Source organism: Erpetoichthys calabaricus, chromosome 8 (assembly GCF_900747795.2).
Source record: "Erpetoichthys calabaricus chromosome 8, fErpCal1.3, whole genome shotgun sequence".
NCBI classification, from domain to species: domain Eukaryota; kingdom Metazoa; phylum Chordata; class Cladistia; order Polypteriformes; family Polypteridae; genus Erpetoichthys; species Erpetoichthys calabaricus.
The window spans coordinates 37,907,994-37,931,113 of NC_041401.2; the positions used below are offsets into that span (position 1 = coordinate 37,907,994).

The following is a 23,120-nucleotide window of genomic DNA, read 5'->3' on the forward strand; positions in this document are numbered from 1 at the left end:
TCAACAGCACTGACGTCAATGAACTCTGCCCCGTCCCGGCATTTGTGAGCTGCACTTTTACACGCTATATATACGAGCTTGGCCGTTCCTGTTTTCCCGGGAATCAACAGCAATTTCATTCCCGGGAATGCAGGAATGAAAAATGTCCGGGAATCCTGGGCTCCCGGTAACCAGAAGCCCAGGAATGGATTCCCTAATAAATAGCCCTTAAGCTCAGCGTTCTGTGAAAAGGCAATGGCAAAACCACAGGAGAAAATAGAAGAATTTCAGCGAATACCAAGTGGAGGCAATAAAAACGTACTATTTGTTGGTTTAAACAGTGGTATAAGCAACGAAAGGAAGTTGATCGAGTGACATAGAGTGTCGGAGAAGCTCGAAAGCTCAAGTTCACAAAGTCGCACAGTGCCTGAAATAAAAAAAAAAAAGTTGTCAGATATCAAAGTCACCGTGAAAATGCGAGTCGTAGCTCACTGTCTAATTGTCATATGAAAGCTTATTAGGGTACAGAGAAAAGAAAAAAAATAGGCACACAGTTGGGGGGGGGGAGCTCGAAATGTCAACTTTAATCTAGGATTTTCCACTTTAATCACGTAGTTTATTTTGTCATTAAAGCAGAACATCATAAACTTCATCTTTAAATCGCTTAATTTACTAGTTTCTCAAATACCATTGTAACTAAAGTAGCATGTTAAATGCTTTGTTTTCTATGTCTTCTTCTATGTCTTTATGCATGTCAAACACTATGTGCTTCTTAAATGGACATTCTCTTCCTCCGACTGGACACAGAATCCATTACATTCGTGATATTACAGCTCTCTGAATAATTAAAATACTGAGATGTATACTTGATATCATTTTCATGATGATAGGGGTTAAAGCATGTTATTAAACATGGGAACATGGTGGCGCTGTGATAATGACAAGCTGGCGCCCTGTCTAGAGATTTTTCCTGCCTCCCGCAAGATGCTTGCTGCGCCATGCGCGACCTTAGATAAAATAATTTATTGCAGCAGTACTGTCTCTTTCAAACGTACTAACCTCCAATTCCTGTTCTTCCTTTGGTTACTTGGAGAAAGAAATCGCCACACAATCGGCTCTGTAATAGATGTTAAGCCATCTGTAAGCTTAGAATGCTGATTCTTCAAAACTTTTAAGGAACATTGAAATATCTTCGTAGTACATATTTAATTATTCCATGCATTTATCCTTCCATTGTCGCGCCAGTCCCAGCAAGAATACAGCGCAAGGCAGGAACAATCCGTGAACTAGCTAGCTCTGCGCCACCATATCCTCACATGTTTAATTATTAACAATATAGATTATTTAAATGATAACATTTTATCTGTATAATGTAATAACATATTTTGCTGCATTTCATCTTAAAAATATCATCATCATATGTAAATATGCGTGTTATAAAGTGGTTCAGGTTGTGCAATATTATAACTGTATCGCAAGTGTACACTGAGGTAATTGTACTTATAGGTGAAAATAGTTCCACAAGGAGCACTTGATGGACTGATTGAGTGTGTTTATAGTTCTTGGGATGAAACTGTTTCTGAACCGCAATGTCCCTACAGGAATGGCTCTGAAGCGTTTGCCGTATGAGAGCAGTTCAATAGACAGCATAGCTGAGGTAGCATGATATAAATACTCCGAGTGGTGCAGTGAGAGTAGTATGGAAAAAGATGATCCACTGTGGCAACCCCTAACCGGGAGCAGCTGAAAGAAGAAGAAGAAGGTGCAGTGAGAGTAACAACGCTAAAGCAGCTATGGTATTTGGAATAGTTTGACCATTCCGTGGACCATTATATTGTTACAGGTTAATTATAATTAGATGCCTTAAACTAATAAACAATATGTGGTTAATTACAGTGTATTTATAAAGCCGCGTCAAGGATGTGCATCTAAAAAAGTAAGGGAAACCACACTTGAACAAAAGCACTGCTTTGATTCTGGGTGCCGCTAGTTTGCAAAACCGAACGGAGAACTTGCATATGCCAAGGATTGAGCTAGCATGAAAATGTGCGTGGCTTTACGGCAAGTTTAGGTTTTACCGTATTTACTCATGTACCACGCACCCTCGTGTAAGACGTGCACCCTAATTTTTACAAAGAAAATCATGAAAAAAAATTTCCCCGTGTACGACGCGCGTTGTGATTGTATAGGAAGAGTTTAGGGCAGGTTTTCTGCGAAATACCCTTCTGTTTTTGTTGCATGACAAAAGAGCGAGAGAGGGAGAGAGCGCGCGCGTGCGCGAGAACCCAAGCAGAAGAAGTAAACATTACAGAAAAAAATTTCCTCGTGTATAACACGCACCTGATTTTCTAATGCTAATTTTCGGGAAAAAAAGTGCGCGTGGTACATGGGTAAATACGGTATATATCGCGATTTGAGCATGGAAACTGGCTTACACAACATTTTTGTGCGTACGCACTGTTTATACAGGAGGCCCCAGGATATTGGTTTAGAATGGCGTATATGCTTCTTGTTGTTGTTACTGTTTTTATCCAAGTCTGCAAATTTGCACTGAGCAACAGAGTAATCTGTAAATGTTGAATACATAAAACTGGGCAAAATGTTTTTACATCAATTCAGAGCACTAAAGTTCAAGTTTTACTTGTATTTAATTCTTGATTGTTCACCCAATTTTCTAGACATGTAGAAATCATCTGTCATAACTTGATATTTTGAAACATAATATTTTTTGCCACTCTTTCCATAGAAAATGAATAAAAATACATTCAGTGCTGCACTGATTATGGGTAAAAATCAAGTTGGCACTTAATCCCACTCTTTTATTTTCATATTGAACCCATTACCGGGCCTCCCATTCCTGAGCCAAGTTCTTTTCTTTTTATTGTCACATGTACGATTTACGTGAAATTCTTACTTGTCTAATATTCCTTGCAGACACAATAATCAACATAAAACTTCAAGACGAGAAATAGCTCGAACTTAAATCTATCTAATAAGAATAGTCACAGTAAATAACATGAAAACATAACATTACATACATAAGAATCACAGAAGATGTGGCTCTTAATTCTCTCAATTGATTACAGTTTATCACATTTGACAGTCGAGCAACCTTATTACCTGTGATTAGAAACTATTCTTAAATCCCGCAGTTCTGGTGTTATAATTCCAGGGTGACTACAGCAAAAAAAAAAAAATGAAAACCATCAGCCATCAACTATAGTTAACAGTGGAAAAATGTGTACTGCTTTACTTTTCAGTTTTTAATAGTTACGCATTGCTTAGGCATAGGCAACTATGTGTGATATTAACTAATATTAGTGGGCTACATGTTTAGGTAAACTCATCAAAACTTTCTAGATAAAATCCAGGAGAGCCTAAGAGTATAACTAATCATTTTACAGCTGCAGTTGTAGGAGAGTAAAAATTAAAGGCAAAAGAAATAGAAACACATCAATTGGAGTAAAGATTAAAAGGTTGGTTTTAATTTGGTTTATAACATCAAGTTTATTAAGTATTACTGCCCTATGTATTTTTATTAAATTAGCCAGTGTTGGTTAGTTTGCAGCCCACTTAACAGTATACAAGTTGGAGAAAGGAAATGTATCCTACCATTTGATAATGTGGAGGAGAACTGAAAAAATTAAAATCCGTATAATAGCTACTCAAATAGACCACAGATCTTTAGAATGGTAAGGCAAAGCAGGTAGTCATTGTGGACACAAAAGTAGAACTCCAGTGTTACAGCCTGTGGTTGAAGTATAATAAATACTCAAGAACATAACTTGCATCACTGGAGCTACAGTTTTAGCTAGGAATGGTTTATTGATTCACAGTTTTAAGTAGTCTTCTCAGTTATATATTGGCTGTTGAAATTTAATGTAAACCACATTTCAGAGATTGATTACATGGCTGTAGTAATTATTTATTTTAATTGTGGGTAAGCTGATAATTATTTGCTATTATAGAGTTTATGGCAATGAGATTTCTAAAAGTGTCAAGTCAGACTTTAAAAGTCACAGTTTGCACTCCCGGATTGCTAATTTGTGTTCTGTTACTTTACAGCAATGATTAAGGCTGAAGAAAATGGGTATGCATTTTAATATTTTTTTATTTTATTATTTTACATGTCAAGTGTCTTTTTTGACATTTCTACAGTTTTTGTTATGTTTAAACACTCTTATATAATTTACCTCATTTTGTGTTTTATGAAAAATCTACTGGAAAAAGTAATTTTTTTTTTTTTTTGCCTTTTGAATTAATTTTTGGTTTTTATTTGTACCGATTGATCATATTTAATGTGACCTTTATATCCCGTTTTAGCATATTCCTCTTTGCTTTTTATGGTTTACATTTTAATTTCTGATTTTAAAAATAATGTGTAAAACAAGTTAGATTTGTTATAACTGAAAGTATTCAACAGTGTTTTTATTTGTTTATTGTGGCAGAACGACTGATGTTGCAACACCTGCTACTGTGCCTCCTGCTTCAGTACCAGTCTCTGAAACAAATTCTCTTCCAGCCGAGGCTGAAACAGTTGCTCCAACTGTTTCTGAGGAACCACCCGTTCAAGCTCCTGTTGTAGCTATAGAGGAACCACCAGAAACCACTGTTAATTCAGTAGAAGAAGTTCCTGTACAAGAAGTCCCAGTTAAGTATGTGCATCTTAAACATTTTCCTAGTATAAGCTTTCTTTTTAAACTCATTACAAATCAGAAAGGGTCATTTGTTCTTTCCAACTTTCAGCATTTTCCAACTTTGTGGAAAATTGTAGCGGCTAATTTAACACAACATAAGTAATACATGTAGCATGCTCCGTTTCTAAGCAATAGTACATGCATTATGTACTCTCTTGATTACCGTTTATGACTTAATCCAGACGTTTTCAACCCTGGCTCATTAATTACACACATGGTTGCTGGTTGCTATTCAGTCACTGGCTTAATCGAATGTTAATGTCTGCTTTTAAAGTAGTATTTATTTTTAATTATGTAATTTAGTTTTGCTTTTAATCAGATTAATTTTGCTGTATTTGTTATTTAATTGTTTCTGGTTGCATTTTAAAATGAAGGGTCAGCCAGAATCTTGGTTTATACTGTTCACACAGAGTTGTCAGTTTTTCCAGTTTAATGATTGGATTACACTATACAATACTTCGCAAAATCTCTCTTTATAAAGATAGTTATGTGAACTAAGCAATAGTTAATAAAAGAGATAATGTACAATTAATCACTACTTTTTTCCTCTCCTACTTCTCTATCAAAAAATTCAGAAAAGTGAATTATTACTAGGAAATATTTAAAAGGACAGGTTTTATTTAAAATCTATTAGAAGCACTACTAACAAACAGCTCAAAAGATATTGTATAGCCAATAATAATACATTCCCCAAAAATGCTGAATTTACAGTCTGTTGCTCCTCAAAATATGATACAGTTCTATAAACACTGAGTTGCGCAATAATGCTAAATATGATGATATGTTTTAGAATCTTATTTTGGTGCCATTTAGAGTATCCACAATGGATGTAATTACTTCAAGGTTCAAAGTTCTTTATTTGCCATTTGTGCATAAAACCAACAGTCAAGGCACATTGGAATTCTTGTGCAGAGCTCTTTCAGAGTCACAGTAAACCATTTAAAAAAATAAATAAATAAATAAATAAATATAATAAATATGAATTATACCAACACTATACAAAAAGGTGGTAATATCTGCACAAAAATACAATTATATTGCAGATATTGCACAGTTAAAATATTGCACATTTATATTGCAGATATTGCACAGTTAAAATATTGCACATTTATCACTCGTCATTTACATGACAAGTGAAGTGAGGTAGTGTGGGGTTATTGCACATGTTCAGTAATGTTGTTTTGCCATCAGTCTGACTTTGGCGGGGAAGAAGCTATTGAAAAACCTTGTTCTGTGAGTGAAGATGCTGTCCGCTCTGCTGTGTCTCAGGTTGTATGTACAGTTTTTGTGTCTGAGCAGAGAGTGAGCTAGATGGAGTAAGTCCCTGATAATTCCCTCTGCTCTTTTCCGACAGTGATGTGCGTACATAGTCCATGGAAGGAAGTTTTGTCCCTATGATCCTCAATGCAGTCTTTGACTCTTTGCAAAGCCTTCCTCTCTTCCTGTGTGGTGTTCCCATACCAGACAGTGATGCCTGCGGTGAGAATGCTCTCTATCAGTCCTCTGTAGGCCTGGGTGAGAGGGCGATGGTTCAGGTCGGCTTTCCTGAGCAGCCTAATGAAATAAAGCCTTTGCTTGGTTTTTTTCACTGTGGCTGTGGTGTTAAGAGTCCAACTCAGGTCTGATGTAACCTGCAGTCTCAGGAATCTGTGGCTGTTGGCCCTCTCCACCTCAGTCCCTTTGATGATAAGAGGCTGTAGAGGGGGAGGATTCTTCCTGAAGTCCAGTATTATTTTTTTGGTCTTGTCTGTGTTGAGGATGAGGTCATTCTCCTCTCTGTAGACAAGAATGTTGTTTACCAGGGTCCTGTACCCTGACTCGTCCCCCCCTTGATGAGCCCCAGGATGGTGGTGTCATCAGCGTATTTTAATGATGATGGTGTTGTCCTGGGTGGAGACAGGCATAAGTGTACAGGGTGAAGAGTTTGGGGCTGAGGCGACAGCCCTGTGGGGATCCTGTGCTGTAAGCTCAGCAGACACCCGTCCTCCCATTCTCACCACCTGTGGTCTATCTGTCAGGAAGTCTAGGATCCAGTTACAGTTGGGAGTTGGGACGCCGAGGTCTGTCAGCTTCTTGATCAGTTTGCCAGGGCGGATGGTATTTAAAGCAGAACTGTAGTCCAGGAAGAGCATCCTGACATACGTTCTGCTACTTTCCAGATGTTGCAGAGTGTGATGTAGGGCTATTGCTACCGCGTCATCCACTGATCGATTGGGGCGGTAGGCAAACTGGAGGGGGTTGACAGTGTCCGGGACCTTGTGGTTGATGTACGTGAGAACCAGTTTTTCTAGGCACTTCATGGCGACTGGTGTGAGTGCCACTGGCCTGAAGTCGTTTAGGGTGGATATGTCCGGTCTTTTGGGGACTGGTATGATGGTGGAGGATTTGAAAATACGGGGGACTACTGGCTGGTAATGACAGGTTAAAGATGTCCGCATACACACCAGCTAGATGTTTCCCACAGGCCTTCAGAACTCTGGGAAGAACTCCATCGGGTCCCACAGCCTTGTGGGGGTTCACCTTCTTCAGAGCTTTCAGGACCTGTGTGTCACCTGAAAGGCAGTGTCCGTGGGGTTACAGGGGGCCTTTGAGGGTGTATCTGTGTTCAGCCTGTTGAGCCTGGCATAGAAGGTGTTAAGGCTGTCTGGAAGGGTGGCATCTTGGGGGTCTGTGGTTGTTGTGGTTCTCCTCTAGTTTGTGACAGATTGAATTCCCTGCCACATGCTGTGTGTGTTGTGATTGAGGTAGTAGCCTTCACGTTTTTGTGAATGAGCCCTTTTTGCTGCTCTGATGGACTTCTGCAGCTCGTACCGGGCTCTCTTATACTCCACTTGATCTTCTGACTTGAAGGCCTCCCGCCGCTTCCTGATTTTCTGTTTTATGTCCCCATTAAACCAGGGTTTTTGGTTGGGGAACATACACACAGGCCTGGGAGGGGGACATATGGACGTGCACCAGTTAATGTAGTCACTCACAGTCTCTGTGAATTCATGGATATTGTTAGTGGCCTCTATGAAAACGCTCCAGTCTGTGGCCTCTAAGCAGCCCTACAGACTAGCTTTTGCATCATCAGTCCAGGTGTTAACGGTCCTGGCTATGAGTGGCTTTGTCTTGAGCCTTTTACTTTACTTTAATACATTGTAGTGCTGGCAAGTTATTAAAAAAAATCAGTATTGTTTGCATTAAGCAGGCATTTCATTAATGCTATGTGTCCAGACACAAGAGTGTCCATTTTATCCGTAATTCCTGCTGCACTTCCTGTGAAACATGCTGAGGAGCATATGCTTTTTCTAAATCTACAAATCACCTGTAGACTTTTTCATCATACTCCCATGCATCCTCTAGCAGGGAGCCAGAGAGAAGAGCTGGTATATACTGTTCCACGGCCAGGACAGAATTCACATTGTTTCCCCTGTGTCTTAGGCTCAGCTGTCAGACGGAGTCACCTAATCACCACTTTGGCATAGGCCTTACCTGGAAGGCTAAGGAGTATTATCCCTCTGTAGTTGGAACACACCCTCTGGTAGTCTTTTCTTAAAAATGGAGACCACCACTCAAGTCTGCCAATCCAAGGGTACTTTGCTCACCTTCCATCCAACATTGAATAGACACGTTTACCATGCTATTCCAACAATGTCTAGTGCTTTCAATATCCCTGATTGGATCTTATCCACCCCAGCACACTTACCACCATGGGGTCTTCAGATCACCATAAAGACTTCAGCAACTGTGATGGGATTCGCCCCACTGGATATGTTCAGTCTCTTGATAGGTGGGCATTTTGAGGGTTGAGGAATTTTTAGAGTGTTTCTTCCACTATTCCACAATTACTAGAAAAGGTCAGCATCTCTCTATGCCTGTTTAAGACAGTGTGGGGAAAGGTCACACCTTATACTTATGAGAAGTTGAACAGTTTGCCAGAACAGCCTAGAGTCCATCCACTAGTCTTTCGCCATGGCGTCTTTGAATTACTCCCATTCTCAAGCTATTGCTTTTTTGAAACCACTTTTGCAGCACTCCTGTTAGCCTGTTGGTACCTCTCAAATGATTCAGGAGATCCCACACAGAGCATTTCCCTGAAGTTCACCTTCGGTCTGACAGCTTACCTAACGGCTGGTGTCCACCTTCAGGTTCTAGTGTTGCTGCCTCGATTATTTGACAGCTCTGCCCCATCTCTTCACTCATGCACAAAACATATGGCCTCGGATCAGATGGCACAACTAAACAGTCCTCTGGTACTAGGGACCTTTCGAGCCTCCTTGTGTTTGAACATGGAACACAGAAATCCAATAACAACTCGCCATTTTGGTTCAGATTCTGCAGAACCAATGTTGTGTGTGTGTGTGGAGGTGATACCAACTATATCTGGTTGGAACTTTTCACCCTTCCACACCAGGTCAGACTCCTTCCCCATCAGAAAGATAGTGTTCCAAGTTCCTAAAGCCAATCCCCATTGCCAGGATCAAATCCAGGGGTGTCCAACTCTGGTCAGGCTGCATGCATGCAGGTTTTCATTCTAGCTCTTTGCTAATCAGTGTTTTCACTACTAATTAACTTCTTTTCCCTTCATTTTAATAGCTGTTTTTAAGGATTCAGTCTTCTGAATTGATTCTGTTCTTCATTAAATGGCAGGCAAACAGAAATAAGACATGAAGTGAGCCAACAGATGACCAGCTGAGTCAGGGCATCAAACTCCAACCCATTTCATTCTAATTCTTGTTTTTAATTAAACCCATTATTTAATTCCATGGCTTTTTGCTACTCTCCTTCTGCCACAATAGACATTTCTAAAACTGTTTTTTTAAGAACACTGTTAAGATGTTTTGGTGACTTGAACAGATCCGCCTTACTGAGACCTTCACTTTAATTTATTTTTAGATACTGTGTGATGGATACAGGTTAGCTGGTCATGTGTTGGCTTGTTTTGTGTCTCATTAATTATTGTTTGGCTCAAAAATTAAGAAAAGAACAAACAAATCAGGGGTCTGAGTCAAGTCAATTAAAATTAAGGCAAAAGAAGTTGATTAGCAGCAACTGGTAACTAATTAAGAAGATGGTTAGAATGAAAATATGCAGCCACTGCGGCCCTCCAGGACTGGAATTTGGACACCCCTTGTCTGATCTGTCTTGGTCTTTTCTGCTTATGACTACCACTGAACTGGCAAAGCACCCAACATTCAGTCTTTGTCTTGCAGGTTGTGAGCACACAAGACTCCTTCACATCCCCAATTCTGGCTTAGTTTGGAAGAGTTATGTGAGTTGCTCGACCACTTGGCACTCGCTGGCAAATGCCAGCCTCAGGCATTGCTCCAGGGGTGGTGTGTACATTGCAACCCTATCCAGGGCAGGGTACACTGTTTTTTAATTTGTACTGCCATGAGGATCAGGGTGAACTGTTTTTGTCTAACCTTTCAGCCCCCACCTGTTCACTAAGGTAGAACTGACTAGGAGCTCAAAGCTCCAAATGATCAGGGTCTGAGCGGCCATAAGGTGCAAAGTCCCACTACCATGGCAAGGAGACAGTCCATGGTGGGGAAACATCTCAGTGTGCATTCAAATCTAACATTTTTACTTCCTGTGTAATACTTTTCATGTACTGACATTATATCTCCTTTGCTACAGATTTCCCCAAGCGTGTGTTGTGTCCAGGTTTAGCTGATTATATATTAGCTGTGCTTCTGCCCAATTTGGTGTCAGCTGCAAACTTAATCTTAACCAGCATGTTGTTCAACCACCACTCAAATTAAAAGATTATCAGTAATCCATTTTACTGGAACATGTGTCTCCTCATGGTCCTGTAATGGAAAAATAAAGTTCAGAAGTGAATGAGTAATGCTTCAGTACAATGAAAGTGTGCTCCATTTTGTCCTTAGCTGGTTATAGTTTAATGGTAATCTGAGCTTAATTTTTTCACAAATATTTTTCTGCCTGTGATCTTCCCTTTGAAAATTAGTAGATTTAATAAAAAGGTGTTGATAAACTGGCATTGTTTTAGTGAATATGTATTTGTTTTGTTAGTGATGTACCCAAAAAAGAAGAGAAGGCTGAAGTAGTCAAGAAAGTATACAAATGGAACACAAAAGAAGAAGCCAAACAAGCCTTTAAAGAACTTCTAAAAGAAAAGGTATTACAAAATTAATTTCTCTTTAGGTACAGAAAAATCTATAAACCTATTTATTTTGCAGGAATGCCATACTTACTGTATGTGTATAGAAGTCATTTTTACTTGACCTTATAGAATGTAATAGATCTGTGCCTTGCCCTGTAGCAGAATTGATGTGTATATGCTTACTTATAAACAGGTCTTCTATCAAATTGTAGTTTTCAGTTTGTCTTCATTGCAGCCTTAGAGCATTTTGGTTGAGTAAATGAAACTAACTTCATGAACACAGTATATGTTGCACTTTTTTTTTTTTGCACAATTTCTCAAAACTACTTCTTGGATCTGCCATTTGCTGCTAAGAAAATACTCTTTACCTCAACCACTGGCCACTTATATTCCAAACTTTATACTGTTAATAGGTCGGTGCAGCACTGTACTTTATACAGCATCTCTTTTCATTATGGATCTTCAGTTATTGGACATATTTCAATAGTATGTGCATGTGACTTGGCAGAGCTTTCACTCATATTACACTCAGATAAAGCAATCATTTAGTCATCTTGTGTACTGTGTAAATTTGTATTCTGCATGCTTTTTATGTAATTATCTTTTACTTGATGTACTTTTTAAAATTTTAAGAGCCAGTCCTTTATATTGATGGTTGATATCTGCATCATGAAAAAATCTCAAATGTGTGCCACAATAAATGTGAACAGTATTTTTTTTATAATATTTACTGGACATGACAATGCTTAGCAGTTAAGCATAAAAATATATTTATTTTTGCATCAGTTACAACTATACTGGAGCCATTATTTATTAGTATTATTATTATTATTTTTTTTAACCTTTTAGGGTGTTTCTTCAAATTCTACTTGGGAACAAGCTATGAAGCTAATCATAAATGATCCTAGATACAGGTTTGTAATATAGTATCTATATTTGTCTTTTTAACAAAGTAACATTTTAAATGTTTTTTATAACAAAAATGTTTTTTTTTTTTATAAATCTGAAGTGCATTGCCTAAACTGAGTGAGAAGAAGCAAGCGTTTAATGCTTATAAAGTACAAACCGAGAAAGAAGAAAAGGAAGAAGCTAGAATTAAATACAAAGAAGCCAAGGAAACTTATCAGAGATTTCTGGAAAATCATGAGAAAATGACATCAACGACCAGATACAAGTAAGATTTCCATCCATTTTAGAACTTGACAACTTTTATAACTACTGTATACAAATTTCTAGGTACTTGAGATAGAACAAGACATGAGTAAGTGCTGGATTTTTACTGGAATATTAAAATACTTTTACGTTTTTAAAATTTGAGTAATATTTTTGCCTTAGCCTCGAACCAGAGAAAAAGGAGATGTTTTCTCTCCACAGACACTTCCAGTATTGATCTTAACAGTCTTTTGCACAGATAACCAGTGACTACAAAAGTTAATTTATGTCAGGAAACATGGCTTTTATGCTAACCAAACAAATTTTTGACAGTAACTGGATTTTGGAGGTAATGTAGCATTCATTGATTACTGCTGTAAACTGAGCAATATTTTCCATTGACAGTATGACGTAAAAGTTTGTATAAAAAAATGTAAAATAAATATATTTATCTTGCTGGCTTACATTTCGTTACATGCCAGTGGGTAGTCTACCATTTTTCTGTAACATAAGAACTCATATAACTATTTATCACTAGAAAGCTGGCAATTGATGCTTTATCCTTGTATGGCCTTAGACATATTTATATTTGGCTTAGTTATATACACCCTACATTGCTTTCAGATTTAATATTGAATTTATTTTAATGCAGTTATAATTAAAAAATATAATTTGCATGTGATTTATAATAAAGACTGTTCAAATGTATAAATTAAGTTTTGTAGGAAATCCTTTATTTGAGATGAACTCTTACAATGTCATGGTGCTCTTCAACTGAAAAACCATATATGTTTGTTTATGTTCCATTCACCTTCAGAAAAGCTGAACAAATGTTTGGAGAACTAGAAGTATGGACAGCAGTTCCAGAAAGAGACAGATTAGAAATCTATGAAGATGTTTTGTTTTACTTAGCGAAAAAGGAAAAGGTAATATGCAATTAAGTTTTTACGAGTAGTTTTGTACTGCTTCAGTTACATTGTGTGTTGCAGTTTTACAGTTGAGTAAGTGGCTTACCTTATCTGCAAATTCAGGTGGACTTTTTAACTGAATATGTAACACCTTTGGCATTTTTGTGTAAAAACCTCAGTTAGGTTTAACCCTGATGTACCAGTTTGCTTATCAACATTTGATAATGGCTGTGCAGTTCAGCAAAGTCTTCATTCTGAGCCTAGTTGTACATTATGCCATTTGTCACAGACAAATGTTCTGTGTGACACTGAATAGAATAAACACTTGAATGGGCATTAAAAAAAAAAGAAGTAAATTTGGCTCTAAGTTCTGTGGGGAAACATGTCAGAAGACTTGCTGTAAATAACAATGAAATCCTAAAATTAAATAACATCCTTCAGTGCCAAACAGCATATACATGTTGAATGTATGCTGCATGATTGACTGTGTTGCAGAATCCCCTTTAGCAAAAGTCACTTGAAGTAGAAAATAGAACACTGCCTGCTGCTCTTACGACTTGGTACTCTTGAAAGGTGTACGAGTGCTCGGTGCTCTGATTGTCTATGGCAGACCATGATACACCCTCTCTTTCATTGGTGACTGAACACACACAAAAAGGAGGCATAAAGTGTATCGTCGGATAGCTCTTGTTGTCTACATTTTTGGGGAGTTTCAACCATCATCCATCCATCCATCCATTGTTCAACCCGCTGAATCCGAACACAGGGTCACGGGGGTCTGCTGGAGCCAATCCCAGCCAACACAGGGCACAAGGCAGGAACCAATCCTGGGCAGGGTGCCAACCCACCGCAGGACGTTTCAACCATCATTGTGCCCAAAACCATTCTTTAATTAAAAGGGCTTAAAAAATGTTGTGAAAGTGTTGTTCATCTCTTATTGGCATATTGCTGTTAGTTTATTGAAGCATTTAGGGTTAAACACTGCATAGTGCAGAACTGTTTGTTTGTATAGTTTTGTTATTCATAATTACTTTCTGTAATCTGATGGAGCCATTTCTTGGTGCCTTGATTTGATTGGCTGCTGTCAGGTCAGCCCCCAAACTCCATGTTGACAATAAAAATGAAGAACATTAGGTAGAATATTGAGGACCTCGGGGATGGGGCATTGCTTGAATTTTAAATCTTTGTAGAGTGGCAAAACATGAGGTTAATTTAATGAAAAGTACACTTATGGAAGAGCATTTAAAGCAGCCACTTCATTAGAAACTACAACTATATTGATATATTGGGGTTGTTGTATTAAATGTCTTAATATCAACATGAAAACTGAAGCAGATGTGAGGGTATCTTAATTAAAATTAATAGGAACTGAGCTAGCAGCCATAGCTAGATATTCCCAGAACCATTCTTGATTAATCAATAAACAAAGTTGCAATTTTGGTTGCTTGGAGCTTTTATTTACTTCTTGTTGTCTGAGGGTTGTTTACAGTTTTTTTTTTTTGTTTTTTTTATTCTTCATTTTTAGGAACAAGCGAAACAGTTAAGGAAAAGGAATTGGGAAGCTCTAAAGAACATCTTAGATAATATGGCAAATGTTACGTATAGCACAACATGGTCAGAGGCACAGCAGTATCTTTTGGATAACCCTACATTTGCCGAGGATGAAGAATTACAGAGTATGTTGAAACCATATGGTTAAAATGTAGTATTTAAAGTAAACTTTTGATATTAAACTGAATCACTAGACTAGTGGGAACTTGTGAATGTTTTATTATAATAAATTAATATTTTTATAATAATTATTTTTAATCCTTGAATTTTCTGCGTGAGGAAATTAATGAATAGAAGAATTTCCTTAAACTGTATATAAGAATACTGTAATTTCAAATCTCATATTATGATGCTTTTAAGAAAAAAAGATCTTATGTCAGGATTAAATTTATCAATCATTTACTATTTGTCTTTGTTTTTACAAGGCATCATAACCAATTTATTGCACTTTTAATGCTATTTTATCTATTTGTTAGACATGGATAAAGAGGATGCACTTATTTGCTTTGAAGAGCATATACGGGCATTAGAAAAAGAAGAGGAAGAAGAGAAACAGAAATCTATGCTAAGGGAAAGAAGACGGCACAGAAAAAACAGGGAAGCCTTTCAGGTGATATTCTCTATTAGAGTTCATGTCATACTTTCTGAAGCTGTGCTAAGCCTGCCCTTAAGGGATTTAAAAAGTTAGCATTTTTTTCCAGGAAAGAGATCACAGGTCTGATTTTTACATGCATTGAGAATAAAGTTTAAGGTGCTGCTGAAAACACTGAAGAGCAAGGAAAACTATTTAATTAGAAATTGGCATTTTGATTTAAGAAATGGTATTTAACAAGAAACACAATGGTCTATCATTAGGATTTTCTATAAGATGAATGTACATTTAGTTGAAGAGGTTATATTTTATTTAAATAGGTTTTCAGCATAACATGTCTGGATGATTACCTGTCTTGCATGTAGTAGTGTTCTGAACATAAGCAACAGAAGCAGTTGTTGGTGTTAAACTGGACAACTTGTCAGACAAGGGCTTTTGTTTCCGCTATTAAAATCCTTATATTACTGACATGACAGAGAATGGAAAAACAGTTGTGAGAGTAAGGGGTGCACTTTAAAAGTGTTTATAGATTAATTCATGTAGTGGAGTTCATTTCAAAGCCTTTACTGTAATCTTACACCAGATCAATGCAAGTTCAACACATAACCACAATGATAGATAGATAAATAAATACATACGTGCATGCATGCATACATAAATCTAAAATTTACATAGAAGATTAAAAGAAAAAGTTTTAAAAAAATTTGGATATATTGTGATATTAAAATACAAAACAATATTGCATTTTAAAATATAATAACATTTATATTTCCAGACACACTTGTTGAAATGTTGAATGACACTGGATATTAGAATTTAATGTGCCTATAGCTCTTGGAAAGAGACTGTTTTTAAGTCTATTGATTTGAGTCTTAATTGACCTGTAACACCTGCCAGAAGGCAGCAGGTCAAATGATGTGTCTAGGATGTGAAGAATCTTTCAAGATATTATTACCCCCTTTGAGATAATGGGAACTAAAAATGACCTCTAGTGAGAGCAGTGGGAAGCCAGTAATATTCTTTGTTGTATTAATAACACTTTAGATCGTTCCTTTCTTCTGCTGAGCGGCTGGGATATCACACCAAGAAATAGTATGCCAGCACACTCTCAATGGAGGAACAGTAGAAGGACAACAGCAGCTCCTCCATCGAGCTGTTTTTCATGAGTATCCTCGGAAAGCGTACCTGCTGCTGAGCCGCCTTAACTACAGCGGTGGTATTGACAGTCCAGGAGATGTTCTTAGAAATCTGAATTCCCAGGAATCTAAATATTGGGAACCTTTTCCACACAGTTTCAATTGATTAAAAAGCAGGGTTAGGAGTGTTGTTTCATCTAAAGTTAATGATTCGTTTGATTTTGAGGTGTTCAGTATCAGATTACTCACTAAATACCACTTTGGCAATCTCTAGGCCACATTCCTTACAACAAGGAAATAAAGTGATTAATGCAGTTAGTAGGCTAGAGATGAACATAAGTAAGACAAAAATTATGAGTTTGAAATGAGTGCCAAATGGAAAGGAGGAATAAATTGAGCATCACAGTCGATAAAGAAAGGTTTGAGAAATGTAGCTGTAAAAATTCATAGTGTGGAAATTTTGATGAATAAGTCAGAATCTCAGTGGCTGAGTTCAAGTTTTCTGTAACCTGTACAGAGTATATTTAGTCAATGTAGTACAACGACGTACTTGCATGTTTCCTCAGAACAGTTGACAAAAGTAAAATAATCAGTTATATGCAAAATATATTTGCAAGTACATGATTCTGTTTCTCAATCTATGTATTTATAGCATACAATAATGGTCAAAAGTTTGGAATAACTAAGAAATGTTCATATTTGTGATAGTGATACTTTTGTGAAATGAAGATGTAAAAAAACAAAAAAAAACAAACAAGAAATAGCTTGAGGTGTTGAAAAAGTTGTTTTACTTTGGCTTTTTGAACCTAGAATTGAACTTTAGGAATGCCTGAATTTTGCATTATTATAATGCAGTCCATAAGTATTTGGAGAGTGTCACGATTGTTAATTTGTGTGGCTTTCTACTCGGGCATACTGTTATTGGGAGTGGCTTGACTTTGTGTCGAATCAGCGGTTGCTCATGGAGTCCCGAATGAGTCACATTACCTGCATTGTGCGGGAGCATCAGTTACGTCACTACGGCCATATGGCACGTTTCCCCGAGGGTGATCCAGCTCGTAAGATCCTCATTTTTGGGGACCCAAGTGGCTGGACCAGGCCAAAGGGTCACCCACATAACACCTGGCTGCGGCAGATAGAGGGTCATTTCCGGAGGGTGGGACTGGACCGCGTGTCTGCCTGGGGGGTTGCCAACTCGGATCCCGAGTTGTTTCATCGTGTATTGGGTGCGGCAACGCAGTGTACCAGTGCATGCTCCCCAGCTTGACTTGATACTGGTATTGAAATGAAACAAAGTTATACGAGTTTTTAATGTAGACTTTCAGGAGTGCATCGAATAGAGGGTATTTACATATGAACATTATGAACCCATAATTAACTCGTTTAAAAAAAGTCCACATGTCATATACAAAAATATATAATGAAATGGTGGGCTGCTTCTTATTGTGATCAAAGCAGGCATAGAAGGCATTAAATTAATTTCTCGAGAGAAAGTATAAATGAAAATAAATGAGGTTTTACTTCATACACCATAAACACAAGCACTCCCAGACAGAGTTTTCACAAATTATTACAGTTGCTCTTCCCAGTGTCAGGATCACATGACAAATTAATAAATCTTACACTAGGCATAAATATTTACCATTATGACCAAAGGAAGAAAGGGCGCAGATACATTTAAAATAGAGAGAGAGCAGAAAGTGAAATAAAATGATTTATATATTTATAAGCAGTCTAAATTGTGAAGGCTCATATAGTGTACCTTCAGTCTCCATTTAGGCAAATCAGCAATTGTGATCTTGGCTAATAACTCTCCACTCCTCAGTTTCATGCTCTATGATACTGTAGTAGAGCCAAACCATAGTGAAATTTACTACTTTAAACTCAATTTTTGCCTATGCCCATGAATATATGCAATAAGTAGCTTCAAATTCAGTATACACTGAACACTTTCATTTCATCTCTGTATAATATGCAGGCAACTCAGGCTCCTTGTCTTAGGCTACAGCAGAAGCAAGCAAATCATCTTGTGCAAATCCAATACAACTCAAGTTAGAACAGAGTGCCATTAGGCAAAAATCATAGCTAGCAAAGTATGGTCTACATAAGAGCAGTCACATGTGGTAAGCAGGACCGAATGGCAATATGGGAAGTTGCCCATCTTTCTCTGTGTCTCAGACCATATTGGTTGACACAGAGTCATGAAGACAAAAAGAGAAAGTATCAATTTGAAAGTTAATTTTAGTTAAAAGAAATCTCTCCTGAGAGCTAATTTCTTGAAAGCATAATGTTTGCAAGTAACCATTATGATCATAGAATGGAGGGGAGGGGACATCATAAATGTATGTGAAAAGCATTTTATTTTAGAGAATATTATATTTCCTATTTAATCTCTTTTTATAGAAATTTTTGGATGAGTTACATGATCATGGCCAGTTACATTCAATGTCTGCTTGGATGGAGATGTATCCAACTGTTAGCTCAGACATACGATTTTCCAATATGCTAGGTCAGCCAGGTAAGATCTCTATTGCTAAACTCACTTTTCTTTCTGGCTGTGCTGTTAATATTTCTTTTGTTGTGGAACAGATATTTAGAAGTAATATCCCTTTTTTTATGTTTTAGGTTCAACACCACTAGATCTTTTCAAGTTTTATGTGGAGGATCTGAAAGCAAGGTACCATGATGAAAAAAGAATAATAAAAGATATACTTAAGGTAATTAAACATTATTCTTTGTAGATGTAATCATTAAATTCAGGTTCAAGATTCTTCCATTGATTTTTTTTTTAGCTTCCTCTATAGAAAAAAAATACTTGTGCTTGGCGCTTAATATGTAATCATCTTCATTGTTGGGCTTCTTGAGAAGAAGTATTAAATTAACACTGAAGATTTTATGATGTACATTTTATACGTTAGCTTTAAACATTAACTTATGCTGATCTTTTATATGTATACATTTTATTTCTTTCCAGGATAAAGGATTTACGGTGGAAGTAAATACTACTTTTGAAGATTTTGGAACAGTTATCAGCTCAGACAAAAGAGCTACAACATTAGATGCTGGCAACATCAAACTAGCATTTAACAGTGTATGTTCAACCTCTGTTTATCTTTTAGAACTACTCATTTAAATACAGTGTCAAGCATTAATAATCTGCCGGAATCTGTGGTATCCTGGGTGAACTGCTCCATGCTGGTGGTAAGGCTGTCCTTCTGCCATTGCAAGCCATCTTTGCTTCCATTTGGGAGATTGGCATCATCCCAACTGACCAGAAAACGGGTCCCTGTCTGGAAAACGAAGGGTGATCAACTGGATTGTGGCAAGTACAGGGGGATAATGCTGCTCTCAGTGCCCTTGCTAGGTTCCCTTCAATAGGATCCATGATCTCTTGCTCACTACCAGTGACCGCAGCAATCTGGTTTTACGCCTAATAAGTCTACCATCAACTGCATCCCGGCACTGAGCACAAATGCGATTATCTGCAGAGTTTCTTTGCAGCCTTTGTCGATTTTCATAAAGCGTTTGACTCAGTTGATCGAGCTGACCTGTGGGACATCCTCAGACTTTGCGGGATCCCCTCAAGGTTGTTAGATATCATGGCTGGCCTGTACACTGGTACTGTGAGTGCTGTGCAGAGTGGAGGCAGAACCTCTGCGTTTTTCCCAGTTAAATCTGGGGTTCATCATGGGTGTGTTCTTGCTCCTACTCTGTTCAATGCTTGCATGGACTAGGTGTTGAGCCAAGGTCATGGGGTCCAGCAGCTGTGAGGCATCTGTTGATGAAGAAAGATTCACTGATCTTGACTTTGCTGTCAATGGAGGCTCTGATCGGGGCTCTTGTGAGACTGAGTGAGGATGTCTGGGCTTGTGAGCGTCCTGGATAAACACCAAGATCCAGGCCTTTAATGACCTCTTAGGCACAGCCAACAGCAGTGTGTCTGTCTGCGTAGAGAGTGTCGACCTTGTCGAACGGTTTACTTACCTTGGCAGTGACATTCATGTCTCTGGTTATTCTTCCTGTGAAGTCAGCAGACGGATTGGGAGAGCATTGGGGGGGGGGGGGGGGGGGGGGTCATGAGATTGCTGGAAAGGGGTGTGTGGTGCTCCCGGTATCTATGCTAAAGGATGAGGTCCAAGTCTTTAGAGTCCTGCTGCTTCCTTTCTTGCTATATGGTTGGTGAGACATTGACAGTATCCAGTGACCTGAGACAAAGGCTGGACTCTTTCGGTACTGTCACTTTGGAGAATCCTTGGGTACCGCTGATTTGACTTTGTGTTTAATGAGCGGTTGCTTACAGAGTCCTGAATGAAGCACGTTACCTGCATTGTGAGGGAGCTTGATTTCCTGAGGGTGATCCGGCTTGCAGGATCCTCATTGTTGAGGACCCGAGTGGCTGGACCAGGCCAAGGGGATGCTCACGTAACACCTGGCTGTGGCAGATAGAGGGTCATTTCTGGTGGGTGGGACTGGACCGCGTATCTGCTAGGGGGGTTGCCAAACTGGATCCAGATTTGTTTCATCGTGGTGGGTGCGGCAACGCGCTGTACCAGTGCATGCTCCCCAACCTGACCTGACTGACATTAGTAATCTGAACATGTAATGTTTTTAATTGTTAATGGATTATAAATGATACTCAAAAAAAGACATTGCTATGACAAAATTAGTTGACTGCTGAGATTCTAAAGTCAGAAAATGATATTGTATACTTGCGTAGTTATTTAGACTCCTTTCCGTAATATTGGGTCGACACAACTTTTGCCAGAAACCCGGCTTCAAGTCTTTTGGGGTTAGTGCCTACTAGCTTTGTGTATTTGCTGTGTGCAAGCCATTTCGTTGTTGGCATGCCCTGTGCTTGATATCACTGACCTGCTGAATCAAGAATGTTCTTCAATACTTTGATTTACTGGCAGACTGATTCTATCTTGTTTGATTTGTTTTCTGGTACTGTACTATCTCTTTTTCCCTTATATCTAAAATGTTGTCTCTTCCTTGCTGATGAGAAGCATTCCCACTATATCATGTTCCTTGGCTCATGGACAGTGCTAACTTTGCACCGAACATATTTTGAATTTTGCCCAGGAGTTTTTGTCTTTGTTTTAACTGATTTGAAGATCTAATGTGAGAAATTAGTAATTTTCTATTTTAAGCTTTCTGTAGTCAAGTTTTAAAATGATTCTTCTTGGCCAAGTTTTTTGTTTTGTCATCCTTCTACACTGGCAAGTGAAATACTGTGCTCGTAATATAGTTAAATGATGCATTTTTATTGTACTCACAGGAAAAAAGGGCTTGTGGGTCTTTCAAAGGTGATTGTTGATCCCTCAGTGGTTTCTCTTACAAGTTTAATTTTTGTTCAGTCTGCATAGTTTTGAAAACCTGATCTTTTCTTGGTAGTCTGTGTTTGCGTGTGCTGTGATGCAGGTTTAATTTCTTAATTATTCTCCTCATCTGTTCATTTTGTAATCTGCTTATTCAGTTCAGGATCACTAAGAGCTGGTGCCAGTCATGGTGGCAGTAGGCTTAAGGTGAGAACCAACACTGGACAGGCACCAGTCCATTGCATTGCACACTTACTCATATTGGTCCAGTTTATATTTCCTAGTTAATATAACTAGTACATTTTGTGATTTAGGAGGAAAATCTCCGTAAACAGATTACAGGTGTAACTTACAACTGGGAAATGTACAAATTCCACATACATAGTGTCTAAACCAAGATTTCAACCTCGATGCTGGATCTGTGAGACATGAATGTTAACCACTTTGCCACTGTATCACCTAAACAGTGCTGAAAGAAGCCTCTAGATATTTTGATAATTTTATACTGTCCCTTTCAATTAACCCAGCTTTAATAGAGTTGTCTTTTTAGTCTTTTTTTACACAATTTTTCTTCACAATAAAACATCTAACAGAGTAGTGTTTTTTTTTTCCAGTAAAACCAGTATCTTGTGTGTCTTTGCTGGTGCACATCCAAAAGCTAGTGACAAGGCAATTCATATTGTTGTTTGAGCAGTTTCTTTCATATGTGAAGTGTAGTTAACAGAGTAAAGGGAACAGAAAGAATATTTACAAAGCACCTCTGTTTATCAATTTTGTATTCTTCAGCTTGTGACATGTTTGGCTAGTATCATTTGTATGGCAGAGGCCTATGTATGCATTAATCTAAGTGGTGCCTTCTGCTGGTATTTCATAAATCACAACAAATTCCTCTTGATAACTTGTTGAGCACATTCCAGTGATAGTATATGATATACACTTGTGATGTCCGTAGCCAGAAGAATGACCCACTCTGTAGTTTTCTTTTAACATTATTTTCACAAGGTTCCCCAGACATGAATTAAACTAAGATTTTATTATAATAGGATATCAGAATCAGGAAGAGGCCGTCTCCGACATCTTTGTGATGAACATTTTACACGCCAGACATACCTTTGTTGCAGGTAGCTTTGAATAGGGTTCAAACCTGAATTATATATTTGAGAAATTAAAGTAATAATTCAGTGCTTGAAGGTTCCAGCACCCAGTTTTCTTGCTGTCTTTTGAATTTTAAATAATTTTATGTATATATTACTTTATTTGCCCTTGTTGGGCATGCTGTTTTATTGAGATTGGCCCTTTTCAAATTCCTGTGTTCTGTTGTTTTTTTTGTTGGGTATGCTTGCTGGCAGTTGTGGCATACCAAAAGAAAAGTGTAATGGCTCCTTCCCCCACATTAACCATGTAGTGCAATCTGTTCCTCAAATCAGATAAACCAGCTGGGTTGTTTTGTGGTCTATATTAACTGTCCATAAAGTGAGCAATCTTGCATTTTCCAGCAGTGAGGCACCATTATTATACCCTGAAGCCAATTCTTTGACAAGAGCCATCAAAAGTATATCACTTGTATTATATTAATATTTCTTGTTTTGGGTCCCTAAAGTATTGCCATGGTACAGTTTTCTACACTTTTGTATTAAGTCTGTAAAATAGCAAATGTGTTCCAGTATATTTAATTTTA

The 23,120-nt window shown here is 37.9% G+C and overlaps 1 protein-coding gene across 2 annotated transcripts in view; it reads left to right on the forward strand.

Moving 5' to 3' along the window:
- The window catches only part of prpf40a (PRP40 pre-mRNA processing factor 40 homolog A), a 74,529-nt gene that overhangs the window by 30,058 nt on the left and 21,351 nt on the right, over positions 1 to 23,120 (forward strand). For both annotated transcript variants that reach the window (XM_028806461.2, XM_028806462.2), the window contains exons 9-19: positions 4,045 to 4,069; positions 4,428 to 4,634; positions 10,695 to 10,800; positions 11,635 to 11,699; positions 11,795 to 11,959; positions 12,755 to 12,863; positions 14,371 to 14,521; positions 14,873 to 15,006; positions 18,528 to 18,642; positions 18,750 to 18,841; positions 19,099 to 19,215. In XM_028806461.2, the coding sequence (XP_028662294.1) occupies positions 4,045 to 4,069; positions 4,428 to 4,634; positions 10,695 to 10,800; positions 11,635 to 11,699; positions 11,795 to 11,959; positions 12,755 to 12,863; positions 14,371 to 14,521; positions 14,873 to 15,006; positions 18,528 to 18,642; positions 18,750 to 18,841; positions 19,099 to 19,215 (1,286 nt within the window). The remainder of the gene's footprint in view (positions 1 to 4,044; positions 4,070 to 4,427; positions 4,635 to 10,694; positions 10,801 to 11,634; positions 11,700 to 11,794; positions 11,960 to 12,754; positions 12,864 to 14,370; positions 14,522 to 14,872; positions 15,007 to 18,527; positions 18,643 to 18,749; positions 18,842 to 19,098; positions 19,216 to 23,120) is intronic.